At 32.7% G+C, this 13,711-nt stretch overlaps 1 protein-coding gene across 3 annotated transcripts; it reads left to right on the forward strand.

Annotated features, from left to right (window-relative positions):
• The first annotated feature begins 1,213 nt into the window (after positions 1–1,213).
• Positions 1,214–5,817, forward strand: LOC111987821 (heme-binding-like protein At3g10130, chloroplastic). 3 transcript variants are annotated; one of them, XM_024019563.2, is made up of 8 exons: positions 1,214–1,766; positions 2,699–2,836; positions 2,928–2,996; positions 3,096–3,167; positions 3,451–3,533; positions 3,618–3,749; positions 3,954–4,167; positions 5,430–5,817. In XM_024019563.2, exons 1-8 carry the CDS (start codon positions 1,344–1,346, stop codon positions 5,472–5,474), a joined length of 1,176 nt encoding a protein of 391 aa, XP_023875331.1. In that variant the 5' UTR covers positions 1,214–1,343; the 3' UTR covers positions 5,475–5,817. The 3 variants fall into 3 exon arrangements, with proteins under 3 accessions (XP_023875331.1, XP_023875332.1, XP_023875333.1); XM_024019565.2 differs by having other exon boundaries at positions 1,666–1,766; positions 2,703–2,836; XM_024019564.2 differs by lacking the exons at positions 2,699–2,836; positions 2,928–2,996.
• The last annotated feature ends 7,894 nt before the right edge of the window (positions 5,818–13,711 follow it).

A 13,711-nucleotide genomic window follows, 5' to 3' on the forward strand; every position in this document is an offset into this window, starting at 1 on the left:
TCCTAAATACTTGAGAGATTTTGGGCCAAAGAAATGTGTTTTTCTGCTGGAGTTTTGGGCTTGAACACTTTGTGCAGAAGCTATTCTATCCATACAACATTGGTTAGGCTATTGTATCCTGGGAGAGACAAGTCAGAGAAGGTCTGCACCGATTACAAAGATTAGCCAACCAAGGGCTTGAATCTCCTTAAAGAAAGCGAGTACCGCACCTCAGTCCAAATTGTGTTGTGTTTATCTCTTCAAATTAATAATATTCAGCGTATTATTCAGTTTCTCTTTGTGTTGTTTTCATTATTATTGTGTTTGCACCAACACGACACTAGGAAAACATTAATCTAGAGGATACATATACATACAATAAAACAGAAGAAAACATATATACACAACTTCTGCACACAATTTTTGCCAAAACTTTAATATGACATATTGTGAGTTGAAGCAAAAAAAAGTGATGAGTTTAAGTAAAAATAATAGGCAGACACTTACACAATGTACCATAATAAAGTTATGACAAAAAAGTTGTGGTTTTAGAAAAACTCATAAAATAGTCACCTATGACATCTCCTAATCAAAAATAAATATTGTTTAGTTGAGTGCTTTCATACATGATTATTAAGATGCAATTTTTGAAAACATTCAACCAAACAACATTTTTTAATGGTTCCCATAAGATTTTCTTTTGGGTAATTACTAATATTCACACACTATTGCGCACAAAGAACATACAGTTACTTTTTTTACACTGAATTCATAACTTGAAATATTTCTTAAGTAATAATAGTATGTGTGAAATAAACTCACTATTTTGTTTTTAAGTGGTGTAAGCACTTACAAAAAGGCAAACTAAACATCATCATACTATATAATTTAAAAATAGATAAAATTTATATATAGTTATGTCCTCTCAGTCTCCACGTTGGTCACTCACTCACCTTATAGGCTAAACATTAGACTTCTAAATTAAATTCAGACATGGTTACATCAACTAATAAAACACAACATTATTATTATCTTCTTTTCTTTTTTCTTTTTCTTTTCCTGAATCATTATTATCTTTTTTTTTAGACAATTAAATTCAATAAAACTATATATTTTAATTAAATTAAGAAATTTAATATGCACTAAGTTTTAGACACACTTGTTCCTCAAAAAAAAAAAAAAAAAGGTTTTATACACACTTGGCACTCACAACACTGAACACAGTCACTCCGCCAGCTTCAACCAACACAAACCAATCATTTTCTTTTGGGTAAGATTCACACTCTCGTAGCCAGAAAAGCAAGTACAGTAGTACACAAACTAGTGCTAGGGTGCTACACCATTTGAATTTTGAACCTAAACAAATGGCCAACACCCAACTCTCCCACCACAATTTCCGTCCAATCCCCGCCGTGCATGTCACCTCCCACCGACTGAGCCCCACCAAACCCACCACCACCAGGCTTCCCCTCCAATATTTCAAAAACAAAAGCTCGACTCTTAAACTTGGAGCTGACCAAAAACACATCAAGTGGGCCATTGGGCTAAGCCTTGTGGACCAAAGCCCGCCAAAATCAACGGTCGACGTGGAACGGTTAGTGGGTTTTTTGTACGATGATCTTCCACATCTCTTTGATGATCAGGGTATTGATCGGACGGCGTACGATGAGGTTGTGAAATTCAGGGACCCAATCACCAAGCATGACACTATAAGTGGGTACTTGTTTAACATAACTCTCTTGAAGACACTATTCAGGCCTGAGTTCCAGTTGCACTGGGTCAAACAGGTTTGCTTTACTATGATTTCTGTTATAGTTTATGTTTTAAATATATATATATATATATATATAAGTTAGTGGGTGCTTTGACTTAATGGGATTTGCACGTAAAGAAATTATATGAGTACTTTTGTAGTGCAGACAACAATGAGGATGATGTAGCCTGAATTCTGACTACGTTAATTCATAATTTTGAATGTGATTCAATGATTTAATAATGATTTGGTGTGTCTCAGTGTCTCTCATTATGTAATGCTATAAAGTACTATGATGTTGACTACAAACCCGTAACGTTGGCTACCTAAGTTCGGGAGACTTCTTTAATTTGATGTTATTGGAGTTAGAATTGTTTGTTTATAGCACAATGCTTTGCAATTATAATAATGTGTGTAACTGGTTTTATGAATCTTTGTCTGTTTCAATATTAGTTTTTAATTCACTCTTTTTTTATGCATTCTTTTTGGCAGTTTGTATGATTGCGAGTGAGCCATTACTTCTTGTTTTTTAATGCTAACGATTTCCTCTTGATATTAGAATTGCTCTTTTCTTCAGATTCTTTGGCACTCTGCATTTGTAAGGAGAAATTAACTTTCTGTTTTTTAATCCCACTCCCCTCCACCCCCCAATCGATTTGCATTTTTTGTTTTTGTGTTTGATCTAGTAATGGTCACCAATTGATTAGTTTTACATTGAATTAAGTCCTTAAGTTTTCTCACAACAACCAAGTAATCAAATGGAACTTCTTTTTTTCATATAGACTTCAAGAATCATTATAGTTACAAATGCAACATATGACTCGGTCAATTACTCTGCTTGGGCATAACCATTTTGTGCATTTTCAAGGAGTTAGTTTAGTATGATATTGAATGGTGACAGTAACTTCCAGTAGGAGATCACATTACGAAATTACTATAGAGACGGGACTGATTGAGTTGCTATAGACAGGACCTTATGAAATTACTACAAGGTGGACTATGATCATGAAGTTTATCCTTCTGCCATGGAACCCAGAATTGGTCTTTACAGGAACCTCTATCATGGGCATCAACCCAGAGACTGGAAAGTTTTGCAGCCATGTGGTAAGGTTCATTTGTCTTACCAGATGAGAGAAGGACAGAATATACGGCACATAAAAAATGTTAGTAATAATAATATTCTTGTAAACTGTAGGATTTTTGGGATTCCATAAAGAAAAATGACTACTTTTCTCTAGAAGGTTTGTTGGATGTTTTAAAGCAGGTACCGGCACTATCATTACTTGAAATGACATGAGATGATCATTTTTGTGTTTTGTGTAATTTAATGCCCCTTCTGATGTGGAGATTGGAACTCTTGCAGCTGCGGATGTACAAGACTCCAGACTTGGAATCACCCAAATATCAGATACTGAAAAGAACTGCTAACTTCGAGGTTTCTCCATATTTTCTTAAAGAAATTGTTTCTGCATCTAGTCATTTACTAACTTATGCCTCTGCTGCTACTGTATTGATTTTCACTATGCGGAACATTACACCTGGTTTATTATAGTTCTTTCCTTAAAGATGACTGTTGTAAACTTGTAAATACTGGGAAATGACTCATGATATCAGTGTTTACAATGATATTAATGAGCTCACCATATATGTGGCTTATCATATTTGCAGGAATGTCCAGAAACTATATGAGTTTACTAGATTTTCAAATGATTCTACAGGTGAGAAAGTACACACCATTTATAGTGGTAGAAGCAAATGGAGACAAATTAGCAGGGTCAACTGGCTTTAATGATGTTACTGGGTGAGTGTCTTTAAGAATCCAATTCAGTTGTGTTATTGTGTTGTTGCTCTCTTGGATAATACAGATGATAATTCGTCTCTCTAGGTACATATTTGGTAAGAATTCCAGATCAGAGAAGATACCAATGACTACTCCTGTTTTCACACAGGCATTTGATGCTGAACTTTCCAAAGTATCCATCCAAGTTGTTCTTCCATTGGAGAAAGATATAAGCAGGTGAGGCTCATCACTTTTATTGGACTCTAAATACCAAAGAAAAAAATTGTATAGATTTAGGTATCTGAATTTGTGTTAAAACAATGCAACTGGATGCATTTGATTAGTTAGACAATTGCAAAAAGATATGATCATTTCAAAATTATTTCATTAAATCTATTCAGTAATGTAAGCAGATCAGCACTAAGCATGTATATCTGCCAGTTTACCAGATCCTAATCAAGGAACAATTAGCTTGAGAAAGGTGGAAGGAGGTATTGCTGCAGTTTTGAAGTTCAGTGGAAGAGCTACAGAAGATATTGTTCGAGAGAAAGAAAAAGCACTTCGCTCTTCTCTTATAAATGATGGCCTCAAACCTAAGACAGGTTGTTTGTTTGCACGATACAATGATCCAGGCCGTACACGGAGCTTTGTAATGGTATGATATGGTATCCGTACATTACTTCCTCTATTTTGTCCTGATATATTATTTAAAATGATTCCAACCATATAGATAACCTGAAATATGATTATTGAGTAACATTAACATTAGTGTCGAATGGAGAAAAATTAATAAAGAAGCACAATTGAGAAACTAGGTGGGGGGCATGGGGCTAGAATGGTAATAGAGTGATTCAAAAAAGAAAATAATAAAAAATCATTTTCCTCATCTATTTGGAAACCAAGCATAGTTTAAGGAAGAACCCTTATAATATATAAAGACCATCATAAGAGCATTAATTCTAATAGAAGAAAATGCCTCTGTCCATTTGAAGTTCACATTTTTTCCAAGAATGAAGCTTCATAGAAGCCATCCATCCACCCGAGGAACTTAAAATGGATGTGAGCCCCTGTCAGCTACTTGAATGAAATATTAGTTCAAATTAAGAAGTCTGGATATTGGTTATAGCTGTGATATCTACAAATCGAGCATTCCTAACTCTTTTATACTCAATTATTGAGGGACGAAATAGAAGTGTAGAATAAAGACAAATATAGATGAATTCATGTGTTAACTCAGCTTCATTATCTTTGTTTCAAGAACAAAGGAAAAACTAGTGCTGATATCCACTTACCATATTGTTTATATTGGAATTCTGAATCTCCTATGCTAGTGATCTTCATAGCTACATTCTTTTGATTTATTTTTCTAAGCGTAGTAAGCTTGATCTTATTCTTTTCTGTATATACCACGGGCCAGTTTTTCTGCTATATGTTTCATTTGATGCAAATTAACATTCAACCAAATTCAAGACTAGTCAATTATTCTTCCATGCAAATATTGTTACCTCCAATGTTTATCATGATGTCAGATATAGAAGTCAGTTTTGATTTGCTGCTCGTGGGCATGAGCATAAACTGCTTAGCCCATCAAGGGTGAATGCCTTGGATTATCCTACAACTGGTTTTGGCAAATAGGATCAGTTTCCTGTAGGTTTTACTAGCTAGAGGCGAGTCCAAAGAACTTTTCTTTAGAAAGGTTCCTTATGTTATTAAAAAAAGAAGTCAGCTTTGCTTTGCCCCCTAGTCTGTTAAACCAGCTATGTTAATGCCACGGCTAGTTTTATAAAAATGTCTTCTTTAACATTTACCAGTTTCTTACAGCTATGAAAAATGATTACTCAGTTTTTCTGTTATTCCCAATTCCCATACCAATTATTGACTATTTTCTGTAATTTTTGGTGTTTGGTTGCATTGAAGAGAAATGAGGTGCTAATATGGCTTGAGGAGTTCTCTTTGGATTAGTGCGTTAAACGTGGCCAACCCTTTGACCTGCACTTCAGGTTGATCATTCTTGCGCATGAATTTATCTGGATGAATTGTAATGAACGAAACAATTTAGGCTTAGCGTAACATTATAGTTACCATTTGGTGAATAGACATTGAACATCCAGGATATAGTAAAGAAATGTAGTCAGCAACCACAGTGTTTTGAATCTTTCTCTTTGGGTACATTATGATCCCAGTTTTCCATTTACTCTCTGATGAAATAGTCACTGTTGTAATTCCCTTTAAGATTTGCCAGTTCCCAAACCATGGCAGTGTTCTCTATCGCTAGGTGTTACTTAAAAGGTTCTAATTTTTCTTACATGGCAGTGTTCTCTATCGATAGGTGTTGCTTAAATGGTTCTAATTTTTCTTACATTATGAATTGGATACGCTGTATCATTATTGGACACTAAAAACCAAATATGTCCACAATCACTGTATTATCCCCCCAACTCCAAAGTCCAACCTAACCCTTCTTTTATTGGTAGGATTATGGGTGAAAATCACATTTCTTCTCTCTGTGGAGTTGAAAATATGCGTTGCTTTTAATTTTTAGCTTGACTTTGTTGTTTCCTTTAGCATGCAGCTAATGCCTACACACCACACCTACAATCATACCCAATTGATTTAGATAGGGGCATCTAAAAATCACGTTTTTATTTTCTACACAAATGTTCCAACACCTTTCGGTGTCGAATGAATAAAGTCTAATATCTGGCACATTTGGCATTTGAAATGTGAAGTTTTGCCATAATTTTCAAGCTTTCCAGGATTCCACTTTATAAATTGTGGTTCCTCTCCGAACATTCTATCTTTCCTTCAAAATAAAATACTATATGTAGATGTTTGGATGGATTTTTTTTTTTTTTAACCAGAAGGTCTTAGTTAAAAAAAAAAAAAAAAAATACCAAATGAGTTACCAAACTCTACTTGCACTGACTTATTTGTATTTTTTAAAAATAATAATAGCAAAAATGACGGCTTTAAAAAATTGTATATGGATAAAAATCTTACATCTCAATTGACATTTACCAGAGTTTCCAATCGATTCTAAAAAATAAAATTAAAAATAAAAAGTTGTACATAAAAAAAAAAATTAAATGCAGAATAGTCTCTCTCTCTCTCTCTTCTTTTAGCACATGGACTCATTGACTCTCAGAGGAATTTTCTTCCAGCCATATGGGAAGAATGAGATTCACACTTCATGAACTGTGAAAATGATAACAAGGGTTAGCTTTTTAAAAAGTGGGCCAAATTTACAGTAAATAATTCCAAACTTTAGCAATAACACTTTTAATGCAATATTCCAATTTTTAATTGATATAATGAATTAACATAAATTTTTACACTTCTTTTTAAAAATACATCCAATACCTACTTCTTTTCAGAAATAAAAGTTGAAAAAAATAATTAAATAAAAATTAGATATTAATTGAATTACATATTCAAAATACAAAATACAACGTGCTTATTATGTCAATTTTGGTTATTTTTACACCTAAAAAATCTTTTTTAGTTTGGTTACCAAAACGGTGTAATAATTTTAAAGTGATTTATCATTATAGTTTGTTATACATTTTCTAAGCACTAAAATGATTTTCCGTTAAAACTATTTAATGCAAAAATTCTATAGCTTAAGCTCTACATAAACTGCATTTCAACAATCTGAAACTAGCACTACTACACACCCTTGGTGCGATAATCACTCTACGAATATAAGTACTTGTGGGGTGTGGGGGGCAAAGGCCGGAATTCAAATCTCCAGGAGAGAACTTCATACACATATACACCTAGATTATATACATCTAGATTAGGTTAAAGTAGAATTCTATCTTGTAAAAAAAAAAAAAAATCTCAAACTAGCAAGTCTATCTTTAGGTTTAAGTACTCATTCATTTATTACCTATGCTGTGAAACAAGATATGACTTATTGTTCATTTATCCTTTCATTCATTATCTATGCCAGAGTTTTGAGAATATACCTTTTTTTTTTTTTTCTTTTTTTTTTTGTTGGCTCACACCTTATATTCAATAATAGGAGTAATATCCCTCTCTTTTCTTTTTTTTAATAATTCGATAATTACAATAAGTGAGGAAATTTAAATCTTAAACATCTTCGCCATAATTACTAAGAAGTGTTAATTGAACTACAAAATTCTAGACAAACATAACGTCTTTTGGTTATAGTTGACATAAAAGGTTAAAATGGGTTTAACTTACTTTCCGTACTTTTTTTATTAAAATATTCTTTTATTTTAATGAGAAATTGTCACATCATCCACTAACTAAATAAAATATGAAAATTAAAACTCACTACTACTTGTCATTGTATAATTAAAATAAAATGACATGTCCAATTAAAAAAGTACTAGAAGTAAGTCAAAACCAATTAAAATAACTCACATAAGCTAATAGACTTTTTTTTTTTTTTTGGAAAATTAATTCAACAGTTATATATAAAAAATAAAAATAAATAGATACAACCATCTTTTATTTGACAAAATGATATTCTTATAAATTTATTTTAAAAGTTAACCAAAATTCAAAAAATATATATAATAAACATTTTTAAATGCATCTGGCGCAAGCAAGACAGACTCAAAAAATCTTGGAGGACATCTTGTCCTAGAGAATGCCTTTTTGCATTGGACTTGTAATCCCTGAAATTTGTTTTGTTCGCTCTCTTCGACAATGGTATCAAAAAAGTTGGCATGGACTGTATGCACATTATCCTCCACAAAGTTTTTTTTTTTTTTTGTCCCATAAAAGTATTATATATATATATATATATAAATTGGCAATTTTATTTAAAGTAGTCACTCACCACAATCTCTAATATAAATATTTTGCCATGATAATTTAGGATTTTTTTTTTGTCCCATAAAAGTATTATATATATATATATATATAAATTGGCAATTTTATTTAAAGTAGTCACTCACCACAATCTCTAATATAAATATTTTGCCATGATAATTTAGGAATGATGTGAAATTTTTGTGTCCCTAACACTACCCAAAAGAAATTTTTTAGACTATAGAGTAATATGCTATGCCCATAATATTTTCACAATAAATTTTTTATGACAATTTATCATTAATAGATAAAAGAAAATGATATCAATGGTGAACTCAAATTAGAACAAATAATAAATTACTGCCTAAGATTTGTAATGAAATTTTTATGAAAAATATTATTGATGTAACATTATTCAATTGATTGTGAAAGACAAAAAAGGGGAAATAGTAAAATGTAGGTAGTGTCTACTCATTTCTTTGTTTTCATTTATTTATTTATTTTTGAATCTTTGTAGCTTATATATATGTAGGGACTCAATTTGGATTGGACCCAGAGTATGAATGGGTTTTCAGCCCAACAAGCCCAAACAATAAATTTTTAGAGCATGGATACAAGAACTAGTACCGTTTGACAGGAAAGGCTATACTCATCAAGTAACAAGGGATATTTTAGGTTGATTGAATGAGAGAAATTCTCCTCGGCTAGGTTTCAGTCCGCTTTTCTCTCTCCTTTTTTCTCCTCTTTTTCTTTTGTTATGGAAAAAATCCCCCTTTATCTCATTCGTTTCTATGTTATATACTCTGTTCTCTCCTCATTTTCCATCGTACACGTGTAGTTCTTATCTTTGGAGCTCCTTTCTGTCCCATCCAGCACCTACCGAAATTTTTGCCCAGTGGCCATAAAGCTGCTTAGTCACTGTTCAGGTATCACCTCCACATTAATGCGGCCAGAGGATTAGCTGGAAAGCATTTAATGTGGAGGTGATAGCCCTGGAAGATATTTGCTACCTTCCCCGACTCCTCATTAGGTTTATACCCAATTTCCAGTTCGGATACAACTTTGCGGAGTCTCCTGAATAAAATGAAAGTTACATTCACCTCGGACTTTGGTGTCCTCGGACGTGCGTTATGCCGCTATATACAATATCCACTCCTTTCTCCTATACTATCCCTTTAACAAAATTTTTTAAGCTATCCTCGGATAACTAAGCGTCCTCGGATTGGGCCGTTGGGCCCCGAGCCCACTTCTGAGGATTCCTATATCTTTTTAACTAACAGACCCTATAATAGCCCCTCAAAATCTCGCTTTTTGTTACCTCGGAAAAAAGGGAGATTTTGATATCCGGCCTTCATTTATTTCGTAGGTTTTCCTCTCTTTCAGAATGTCCTTTTGCTTGCCCAAGGCACGCTCCTGACGTTTCGGTGTCAGGAGCACGCCATTATTAAATGATGACTGCTCTGTTGTCTCACACATTCAACAACCTAATGCAGATCTAACGGTGGGGGATCCTTTGCATTTATGGGCGGGATTTTTCCCGCTCCTACTTTCTGTGCCCTTATAAAGTGCCTTTCAAATCAAATCTCTCTTCAGTTACAAATTACACCGTCTCAGCACATATTCATTGAATCTGTCTCTCTCTCATTACTCCACGCTCTCATAAATACTAAGGGCCCGTCCGAGGAGCTTATTTCCCAAACCTGTAAGTTTCCTTAACCCTCCCCAGTTTTCCATCTTTTGCATCAGTTATTCTTTACTACTGTTAGAAAATGGGTAGATTTAAGTATCTAGTTGATTCTATATATATATATATATATATATATATATATAAAAGTTGTTAACAACAACAATTTTAAGTTTTGTAAAAAAATAATTAAATTTCAAAAGGGTTCTCTAGATAATTTGTTACTAGCAATAAACAAAATATAATAATAAAAAATGTATATATCTAAAAAAAAATTCAACAAAAGTTATATAAAAAAAAAATTTAGATGAACAACTCACGTATGAACAAGAAACTCATTAAAAAAAAACCTTTTTTTTTTTACATCTAAACAAATTAGAAGAATAAATTTTAAGTAAAAAAAATATTATTTAATTAAATTTAAATATATAAGCCTCAATTTAAACATCGCATTATGCCCCAAAATTCCTTGGCCTGCGCCTAACCAGCATGAAGCCAGGAGAGAGACAGAGAAAGAAAAATTCTAAATTATTAGAATGGAGTAAAATATGTTATTCAAAACATTTCTATAGAGGTCTGAAAGAGTGTTAAACACGTCTTTTTTATTCCCCCCGCATTTCGATACCTACGATCTGAGTACTACAATTTCTCGCATTTCAATGTTTAAATAATATTACACGTATTTTTATACACATATTTTTATACACTTTTCACCCACACATATTTTCAAAAAATACAAATAATGTTACTAGAATAATGTTACCAAATGAACCCTATAATTTTTATTTTTATTTTTATTTTTTAAAATAAAGGATACATCTAAACTAGGGTCGGCTCAACAAATTTAGGTGCCTTAAGCGAAAAGTTTAGGTGAGGCTTTTTTCAATTATTTAAATATTAATTAAATAATATTTATTTAACTTTTGATTTTAAAAATAAATTAGAATCTATTTATCATTCTCTTTGAGATGCAAAATTATTAATTAAATTTTTACATTCAAGCTTCATTAACATTTCCTTTTACTTTCACTTAATCTTTTAGTAAACATTTATAATTAAATTAAAACATAATTTATAATAGAAAAATTATCTAGAATAAAACAAAAATTAAAGTATAGAACAATACAACCTGGTTTATCAAAACACAATTGAAAACTTAGAAAATAATATGATCACTTTACACTCTATGAGAGTGCCTTTTTTTTTTTCTCAGCGCAGCGGCCCAATGATCCTAGGCCAAATAATTGTTCTTGATGGACTGGGCTTGATTCATCGCAACTAAAAGATTGTTTAAGAACCAAGTGGTGCACAAAGCAAGCTTCCTACAACACAAATAAACTAACAAGCGAAAATATCTATATTGAATGACAATTCAAACAGCAAGGAAATGCACAGCAATAAAAATACAGTAAAAAAAAAGGGTTATGGATCCTCGAATTAGTGAGGGGCATTTTATTAATTTTCTTTGGTTATGATTACAGTGCTCACTAAGACGTGATACAAGGTTCAACTAAGTTCAAAAATTACAGACTTTGATAGCTATTCAAGCCTCCAAGACTTGCAAAGATTGAATTTTTTTAATCCGAGTATGCGCTATAGTGGCTATCTCTAGGATACCAAGAGCAGTTCCTCTGTTTTTTCTTGAACTTTACAGAGTTCTTTCGATGGCTCTATATCTTTTCTAGGAACCCAAAAAAAATGGCGATGAATGCCTGAATAAAAATCAATGAATGCCCTTTAGCATGGGTTTCCCCCTTCTTTTATACTGCAACTCTAGGGTTCCGGGGTACCAGTGATTTCTCCTTTTTGCCCTTCAGAGTTCGTGTTGTGTCAATTTACTCAAGGGCTAGTTGTTTCCTTTTTTCTCATAACTTCTTCCTTTTGGTGCGACCAAGCTGAAAGCCCCTAGCTAATTTTCCATTTCAAGATCCCCTCAGGTTGCTAATCTTCAGCTATTTGGCCCTTTCTTTCACCTTTCCAGCTTTTTGTTGCACTCCATCCTTGTCATTTTTCCAAATAGTTGGAATCTTTTACTGCTGGGTTGAAAGCTCCCTTCCAATTACCTCTTCTTATGGTTTTCTCATTCTTGGTTCCTTGAGGCACAGCTCCTTCGTTCATGAATGTTTTGCTTTGTACTTTTCTGATCCCCACTGCATGTTTGGACGCATGAGACCCGCATGCTCTTCGTCTTTTATCCCTTTTTTCCTTTGAACCTGCTTCAATCTTACTTAGACCATGTTGCGCGTCCCATAGATCCCCAAACTCTAGTAACTTCTGGGATCCCGACCCAGCTTTTCTTATTAGGCTTCTTTTGGCTTATTGATCCTGGCCGACTGGGCCTTTCCTTTACTTCATGGATTTTAAAGTCTATTCTTCCATGGGTCTTTGGATCCAATTCTTTTGACCTCTCACCCTTTTCTTCTTTCTTTTCCTCTTTTCTTCATTACTTGAGCCCAGCCTTTTTTTTTTTTTTTTTCTCTTGCTTCATTTCCATGAAATTAGCCCAATGTGCTATTTCTTTGGGCCTTAAACTATGATTAATTTTGAACCTCAACACACTTTAAACTTGCACAAATAAAAAATTAATTATCACATAACTTAGCAAATTAATTTTAATATAAAATATATTATCCTAAACTTAGGAGTGGCAAAATCTGACACGACCCGCAACACGACTAACCCGTTTATAAACAGGTTATGGGTTGAGGCCAAATGAGTTCGGGTCATATTCGGGTTGATATGGCTAACTCGTTTAATAAACGGGTCGAGTTTATGTTCAACATGCGAATCCGTCTGATCCGTTTAACCTGTTTAACTTATAAAGTTATTAGTTATTTTGATATTATTATTTAATTTATTATTGTTTTTATATGTTTATTACTATATTTATAGTTGTAATTGTATTTTAATTTGCCAAAAACCTTGTAGCTGAATTAGAACCTCCATGCACAAAGTGCTTAGAGGTCTGGGGGGAAAGGGTTCGAACTGCAGGAGTTAGCAACATGTTGTAATTATTTCTCAAAAAAAAATTGTATTTTAATTTTATATATATGAGAATTGATAAAGATTATATTAGTTAAATATGACCTATTAATTAAATAGATTATAAAATGGGTCATTTGTATTGATTTTTACATAATTTGTTAATTAAACGAGTTAAACGTGTCAGGTCAGGTTGACTTATTTAATAAATTGGTCATATTCGGGTTGAGGATTCCTGACACGTTTAGTAAAAAGGTCGGGTTCGGGTCAACCTATATAACTGAATACTCATGACTTGACACTATACGAACTCGATCAATGAACACGAATTGCCACCCCTACCTAAACTTATAAGTTTATTAAATTAAGATAACACTTGTACATATAACAAATTAATGACTTTCTAAAGTTGAGTTTGAATTGCATTGAAAACAACCCACGTCTGCATTGTTCCCTTTTTTTCTAAGTTTCGTGTACTATTTACAGAACCCACAAGTACGGAAAAATGTATATTTTGCTTTAAAATTGGGTCACACGGTACTATTTACACATTTAAAAATTATTTTATTATAGTATTTTCAGTAATAAGTTTTTAGTTTTCAATAATAAACAATATCCAAACAGACCCTAAATAGATTAAAAAAAAAAAAGACGAGATAGTCATAGTCTAGATGTAGGTTGAATAAATAAAAGCACTAAAATAAAAATAGGTGACCGACCAACTCAGTATTAATGATTAGAGCTCGAATTA

This window comes from Quercus suber, unplaced genomic scaffold (assembly GCF_002906115.3).
Source record: "Quercus suber isolate HL8 unplaced genomic scaffold, Cork oak 2.0 scaffold_217, whole genome shotgun sequence".
Lineage (NCBI taxonomy): Eukaryota > Viridiplantae > Streptophyta > Magnoliopsida > Fagales > Fagaceae > Quercus > Quercus suber.